General features: G+C 45.8%; 1 protein-coding gene across 2 annotated transcripts in view; it reads right to left on the reverse strand.

Annotated features, from left to right (window-relative positions):
- LOC108803435 (cathelicidin-2-like) overlaps window positions 1–8,050 on the reverse strand; it is a 20,654-nt gene that overhangs the window by 11,764 nt on the left and 840 nt on the right. The window contains exon 1 of one of the 2 annotated variants that reach the window (XM_018575276.1): window positions 181–397. The exons of the other annotated variant lie outside the window; for it this stretch is intronic. Coding sequence (XP_018430778.1) covers window positions 181–354 — 174 coding nt within the window. The 5' untranslated portion in view covers window positions 355–397. Of the gene's footprint in view, window positions 1–180; window positions 398–8,050 lie in introns of those variants that run through there. 2 annotated transcript variants of the gene reach the window in all.

Below are 8,050 nucleotides of genomic sequence, written 5' to 3' on the forward strand. Positions count from 1 at the left end.
TATATATATATATATATAAAATCTATCTGTCTGTCTAATCTATCTATCTATCTACACACACAGTGTACATCTGTAGCTACACTGTTTATTGCTTTGTCTCAGTCTGCTCTACAGTACTGCCCTCCGACCATTGTAGGCGACATATTTGGGTAAGAAAAGTATAAAACATCCATACTGTACCTCCAGGGGGGCGGCCGGGAGATCAGACAGGAATTTAAAGAAGAACTCTCCATCTTCCCTCTGGTTGTAGAGGTCCAAGGCCTCTTTGATCCATTCTTCCCGATCCGGAGACTGAGAGCGAGCCGCCTGCAATGTGAGAGCGGAGATCCATAGCGCACACTGCCAGACCTTCATCTTGTCCTCTGTCTGTGGAGGACTGTGTGTAGGGATGGTCTGTGTAGGGTCTGTGTAGTGTCACCTGTATAGCGTCCCCTTCTCTTCCCGGAAGATGTGACAACATGTTTTTATACAGTGAACTCGGTGCCCAGATTTCTACATCCTCCGCCTGCCCGGCGTTGCATCACAAAATAAAAACTGGCAGAGGACGTTTCTTACACCACCTCCCCGATCCTTCCATGTCCTTCACACAGAGAACCAGATTCTCGGTCACGGCTTGTGTGTAGGGTAACACGTTTTAAATAAAGGAGGAACACACGGAAAAATTCTGAGTTAGGATCTTGGAAACTTCCCAACACCCGTCTTCTCTGGCATCCTTTAAACTTTGACACGGCATCTAAACATTCTTCTTCTTTTATCTCTAGTGATGGATACGGAAGAGCAGAATTCCCCAAAATCGTGGCTGAAATTGTGACATTTTGGTAAAATTTCCCCAAATGGGCAACATTTGTTGGAGTCAATGTGCAAGACGTGATTGAGGTGGTTGGGAAGGGTGCCACGGGCTTTCATTTTTTATTCCGAGTACATTTCACCTAAGCAAGTCATTGAGCTAAATGGAGACTCTTCAAGAGAGTGTTGCCAATTTTGCAGTACAGGAAGTCCCCGGGTGACATACAAGATCGGTTCTGTAGGTTTATTCTGAAGTTAAATTTGTATGTAAGTTGGAACAGGTACATTTTTTAAGTGTAACTCCAGCCCTAAATTTTTGTTTTTGTTTTGGATAGAATAGGGAAGGGTTTACGCCAGTGTTTCTCAAACTGTGGGTTGCGACCCGCTTTTGGGTCGCGACCTGTGCTGCTATAGGCCTCCTCTTAGCCCGGCAGTGTCAGTTCTCCTAGATAGCGCTGCAGCAGCCGGAGAGCATCAGAGAGAGGGGAGCAGGCAGGAGTGAGGGGAGGCGAGTGCTTGGTCACCACAGAGGCCGCACTGGGCACCACAGAGGCCACACTGGATGCCACCAGAGAGTCCCACTAGCCACCTGAGAGCCCGCATAGCCTCCTGAGAGCCCACACAGATACTAGTATTGGTCCATCCCTAAATTACGGTTAGGGGGTCACCACAAATTGGCAAATGTTACCAAGGGGTCCCGGCCCTAGAAAGGTTGAGAACCACTAGTTTACTCCCTTGTAAAGTTTGTTTTGCTGTGTGTGCCGTGTTCAGAAGATTTCACCTCACTTTCTGTCCCTGTGACAATTGGATTTTTTAAATTTTGAGGTGTCGTGGAAACAAGGATTGGTGATAAAGCTTCAGTGGAGACACCTTTTTCCCCATGATAATTCTTACAGGAGTGAATTTCCCTTCCTAGGGGTAGATTTCCTTTCACTTCCTGTTGTCTCAAGGGCAGGAAGTGAGTTTATCTCTTTCTAATGAGGATGCAGACAGCAGGAAAAACCTCACAGTGACCCCGGAAGAAGAGGCGGGCACCCCACGTCTGCCCGTCTAACAAGAGCCAACTTCCTGTAATGTACGTACAGTACCACAAACCAGACCCAAGAAGGCGGGCGCTCCTCGTCTGCATGAGTGCGGTAGCATTACAACTACCACTGCTGTACAGTAATGGCCTCCGTATGTAAGTAGGGGTCGTATGTAAGTCGGGGACTGCCTGTAACATCAACTCTACTGAAAGGACTTTGCATTGCAAGAAGGGTTGAAAAACCCGACTATACCAGCAGGTGCCAATAAAGGTAAAAGCTGTAATTACAGATATAAGTTCGTTTCAGCCTATGGAGCTGCAGTGGGGGAGTTCAACTTATAATGGAAATCCCCTTTAAATGTTAAAGGGGAACTATGGGGTCAGTGCTTTTCCCCATAGTTCTCCTAAGGATCACATGCTCTCTGCAGGGTGATGATTGAGAAGTGAGCGAACGCCGGTATGTGTTCGCTCACTTCCCGATCTACTGAGCCGACCTGTGTCAGTCTCATTGTCACAGGTCGGCTCAGATTATGAGGCTGAGTGAAAATCACTCCCCTCATAGTTCTCCTTTAAATATTTCTGGCACTTTGCAGAGAAAGTAAATGTTGTGCAGGTTTTTTTGCATAAACACCTCAAGGAAGTAATGGTGGTCCGGTGTTGTAACTGCGTTTCTTCATCGGTATTGAAATATCGGGTAAACAGGACCTGCTTATTCTGCAACTTTGTCCAAGACATTTCTTAACATCTTAAAGTGAACTCCACTTTAAAATGTAAGTCTTCTCTAAGTGCAGAGACACCACAAGATGGCTGTCCTTACCATTATTTGCCGGAAAAGCCTTTGTGCCCCAACCTACTGTAGCTTCCCTAAACTCCGCAAATACCTCTACTCCAGCGATGCAACGTCTGTGAACCCCCGTTGCTGGAGCTGACATCTTCAGGTGCGGAGTCTTCAGCCATCCACCACATCCACACATTAGAATTTCTGCCATATGAGTAAATGAACAAACATGTGCATAATTTTTTTCTGGAGTGTTTTTGTGCTGCTGAGAGCCAAAAGTCCTGACGGACAAAAAGTAACTGTCAAAAAATCATTGCATTTGGCATGTGGCAAATAAATCCGAGTAAGGTGAGTCCTCAATGAGAGAATTCCAAATACGCTGTGGCCACTACCTAGTAGATATGCCTATGTCTCGCTCCTTCTGTGGAGGGGAAGAGACACAAACCATCATAGGGTAGTTCCTACCACTGGGTTAGGAAGATTGCGGATGATTCAACTATCGAAATATAATGGGTGTTGGGTGACACTGGCCTTTAAAATGCCCCATAGTATTCTGCAATGTGACCGCAGTGCACTCCAGCCGTGTTCGCGGTGCCTCTGAAACGCATGGCTTTATGTTGGCAGTGTTGCCATATTACATGTAGGTTTTCTATGATGAACCAAAATTGTAATAATTTATACATTATATACATAAAACTTTATTTAAAGCACAACTCTGGGCTCCATGCTCCCCCTCCCCACAGGTCCCCCCCTCCTCATGTGGTACTTAGCTTTTCCCATGTCTTCTGGACATAGGGTTGCCACCTTTTCTTCAAGTGAAACCCGAACACTCTAGCGACGAGCGGACATTTTTTGGGGGAGAATGAGTCATGGCTTATTCATATGTAACTAGCACCACCCATTCTTATGTAAATATCACAGTTGAGACTGTTTTTAGTGGGGGGCCAGTAGCCCCAATCTTAATTTTGGTTGCCCGTGTCTGCCTGACATCTTGCGTCTGGGTTTCTGCTGCCATGAAACCCGAACACAGCATTCAAAACCCGGACTGTCCGGGTGAATCCTGGACAGGTGGCAACCCTACTCATGACACTCAGGGTCCTCTTCCTTTCCTGATCTCCTCCATTAGTGGGCAGTCCTCAGAGATGCAGAGAGCGCACTAACATGATGACGTCAATACATTATGAATGAAGGGTGCTGCGGTGACACCCCCTCAAACATCGAAAGATCTCAAATATCACAATTAGCAGCAACGTTGTCAGCCTGCTGTGGGAGCTTCTTTAGTTGGCCATTGGGTGCCAATCAGGTCTGCAGGATTCACAAGGCGGGCTGACAACACTGCAGCAAATTGTGCGGCAGCGGCTTAGCAATGTCAGCCATACACTCACCCGAACTGCGGGTGTCCGTGCTCGGACGCAGACAGGACAAGATCCATCCTATCTGCGTACGAGTACGGACACTCGCACGGATGTTCAGTTCGGGTGAGCTTACGGCGGCATGCTCCCATAGAGAAGAACAGGCTGCTGCGTACAAATCACATGCAGCACCTGTCCTTCCCGGGAGCGGCCCGATACGGCCGTGCACCCCACACGAATCTGTACGGGCCGGTTCCTATCAGTGTGAATGAGGCCTTAAGTAAGTGCTGTTACTGGCAGGATCTCCAGGGAAGAAACTTTGCAAACAGATCCACAATAAGATTTGCTTGAGAGAATTGTATACAGTGAGTCATGGCCCCAAACATACAGAAACTTTGATTTTGGTTTTACAAACAATTTAATTTATTATTTTTCAAAACTGTTATTGTACCCAGGGCCGGATTTCCCACAAGGCCACTGAGGCTTGGCCTCGGGCAGCAGGGAGTAGAGGGGCAGCACAGCCACCAGGCGAATATTTTTTTTTTCTACATTTAGCCCTGCTTCGGGCAAGCAGGGCTAAATGTAGCGCGGGGAAGCCACCACTTGCTTTGTACAAGTGATCTCGGCGATGCCACAGAAATCATTTGTAATGATACTGCAGGTCCGTTCCCCCCCTTCATGGTCCGCACCCATCTCCGGCTGCCTTTCTCTCCGCTGGCCGCCTCCCTCTCGCCATGGTTTTCAAGGTCCCCCACTTTGCTGGGGGACCCGTGACCAAGGCAAGGTAGCTCATGATGGAGAGCAGGGAGCAGAGCGGAGAACGTCCATTCTCCGCTCTGCTCCGTGTAAACAGTGAGAGGGGAGAGCTGCACTCGCAGCCTTCCCATCTCAGCTGTCACAGGAGTTCCAGCACAGTACAAATGCCATCACACAGGGGCTAGTTAGCAATAAAGTAAAATAAAAAACAAAAAATAGAATAACAGGTAAAAAATAAATTAAATAGAAATTTCTAAAAAATGTAAAAAAAATAATAAGAAATAATAATTACATTTAAAATGGTTAAAAAATAATGATAAAAATGTAAACAATTATAACATTTTACAAATTAATAAAGAAATTCTAAAAATGTAAAGATAAGATACATACAAGTTTAAAAAAAGTAAAAAAAAAAATTGTTTAAATTTAAAAAGTGATAAAAAAGTAAAAAAATAAGGAAAAAATACAAAAAAAAATGTAAACCAACCCTGCTGCCCCAACCATCTGGTTGCCATTCTCCATGGGGGGGTTTGGCAGGTAGGGGGGCGCATTGAGGAATCTGGCCTTGGGGCAGCAGAGAGTAAATCCAGCCCTGATTGTATCTGACAATTACAGTGTTGAACAGATGGCGCTGCAGGCTGAAGGTGTTTATCTGGGGGCTCTCACTTTTTCAGTGAAGCCTCCCCACTGCATGTGATAACATAGCTTAGTGATCACATGATCGGGAGCAACTGCCAATGCTCAGTGGGAATCAATAGCTAAAAATAAGAGCCAGCAGTCATGCCAAAAGGGTGATCACTCTTAAAGGGGGGGATGGGTAAAACATTTTGCCTAAGAACAACCAGACCCTCCCCACTGACGCATTTCACCTGGAAAAGGCTTCGCCGTACCGATGAAACGCATCAGTGTGAGGAGGGTCTGGGCGGATCTTCTGTGTTTTATTGAACGCTGATGCCGTCGGAGTGCGGCCGCTCCCTCTGGTTGACCATATCCCCGATGTCAATAACAAAACAGTTCAGAGGCCAAAGCTTTCATTTTATTTGCGTCATGTGATACAATGTACAGAACTTTTCAGCTGAATTGTAGCGAAACATAAAGCATCGTATCTGACAAAGGAGCTACAAGAAAGTTTCAGGTGGAATGCCCCTTCAAGCGTGCGTTACTGCTGAGCGACATGCGATGATCAGAGATCGACGCCTGAGATGTGGCCGCGGGATCCAAGTTTCGTGAGCAGTCTACAGTAATAATCTTTGCACTCCTTCTTACCTCCGGCTCGCTTGGTGCGAGAATTCTGAAAGAAATATGGAAGGGATCACACGCTGGTTTTATTTACATGAAATCTATGCAAATGTTCCGGTTCATTATTCATATCATTGTCATTTACCCAGTGGGGGAGGGTAGCCTACCCAGAATGGCCTACCCCGCCATTTTGGATGTGATACCAGCAGCTCCAGCAGACTCTAGTGACACTCTATAGTAGTAATAGATGGTTATATAGGGAGGGGAGGGGTGGAAGAGTTGGGCCAGCATAGACAGTAATTAGGCACCCCCCAGAAGAGGAGAATGCTATGAAGTGCACGGAGAGAGGGGGCTGGGCTAAGGAACTGACTCTTCCTCCAGTATTCAGATTTTCTAGCAAGTTCACAGTCACAATGGAAGTGAAAAAATAATAATTTCTATGCATGGTGACAAGTTTTATTTAAAGAATATCTCAAGATTCACCCCAAAAAAATGCAATAAGCGATTGCAGAATTGAGTGGTAAATAATATAACGAACTATCCTGTATGATAATAATAATGATAATAATAATAATGAACTAAAAATATTCTGCAAAGTGGCTGAAGAAGAGATCACAGGGGAGCAATGGATGCCAAGTTTCATCTATTTGAGCTGCAGTGAGGTGCAGAGGAGGCAGCGGAACCACACAGGAGTGCTACATGGTTGAATTTTTCTGCATGTCAGGGACTGTTGGGACCATGTGGAGGACATTTTATATGCATACTCCCTTCCCCACGCTTAAAGGGGACCTGTCTGTTTCATAAGAAATGACAGAGAAGATATGACATCATAACATAAGATATGAATAATCCTGACTGGTGGTCGGCGTTACCTTGGTCAGGCCGACACATTTCAGAGTCTTTGAGGTCTCCCTCTCCTCCGGGTACAATCCACAGACCTTCACCTCCTGGAAAATCAAATGCAAATATTCCATCTTAAAGGAAAGCTAACATGAGCGAAATACAATGGCCTTCCGGTTTCTTTCTAAGTTGCTAATGCGGCAATTACAGGCGAAAGTGAAGTCAAAATTTATCTGGGTTCCTCCTCCCAAAATCCATTACCAGACCCTTATTCGAGCTTTCAGCCTGGCAGGCCAGAAAAGGAAGCGTGGGGTTAGCCAAGTGTGCAGTCCTTCCTCTCCTGTATCCTACCAAGCCACATGCCCTCAACATGGGGGCACCCCCTGGCAAAACACTGTGTACCCTTGTTGAGGGGGACAAAGTCCTCTTCCCCACAGCCCTGGCCTGGTGGTTGTGGGGGGCCTAATCGAAATCTGGAAACCCCCTTTAAGAACGAAGAGGGCCCCCAGATTCCACCCCAATGGCTCAATATTTGGAATACATCTGATCTATAAACCGACGTCTCTGGATGGACAGTTGGATAAATGGCTCTATATTTAGGATGTATCCAGTTTATAAACCGGCAGTTTTCAGTGACACCAACAATGAAACTCTTCCCTATTGTATTAAAAGCAAAGCAAACATAAGTAGTGGCCGGAGTTATCCTATAAAATGTCTACGTTGCTGTATGTCCTCACCCCGTCCTTCTTGTAGTCACATTCCTCCAAGTTGATATCTTCAGATTTCAGGCATTCCGTCTCCTTTATTAAGAACGCGATTGTCGGATTGTTTTCCTCCTATATGGATAAGATAATATATTCTGATCTATAATAATATACAATATGTCCAGCGATCTTCTCTGCGTCACTAACAAACCGTAACCCATTGTGTATCCTATGACATGGAAAACACAATTCTGTCATAGTTACATAGTGATATACAGTATATTGCCAAAAGTATTGGGACACCTTTACACGCACATGAACTTTAATGGCATCCCAGTCTTAGTCCGTAGGGTTCAGTATTGGGTTGGCTCCGCCCTTTGCCACTATAACAGCTTCAACTCTTCTGGGAAGGCGTCCACAAGGTTTAGGAGTGTGTCTATGGGAATGTTGGACCATTTGTGAGGTCAGGTACTGATGTTGGAGGAGAAGGCCGGGCTCGCAGTCTCCGATCTAATTCATCCCAAAGGTGTTCTATGGGGTTGAGGTCAGGACTCTGTGCGGCCAGTCATGT

Source organism: Nanorana parkeri, unplaced genomic scaffold (assembly GCF_000935625.1).
Source record: "Nanorana parkeri isolate BGI_ZX_2015 unplaced genomic scaffold, ASM93562v1 scaffold3726, whole genome shotgun sequence".
NCBI classification, from domain to species: Eukaryota; Metazoa; Chordata; class Amphibia; order Anura; family Dicroglossidae; genus Nanorana; species Nanorana parkeri.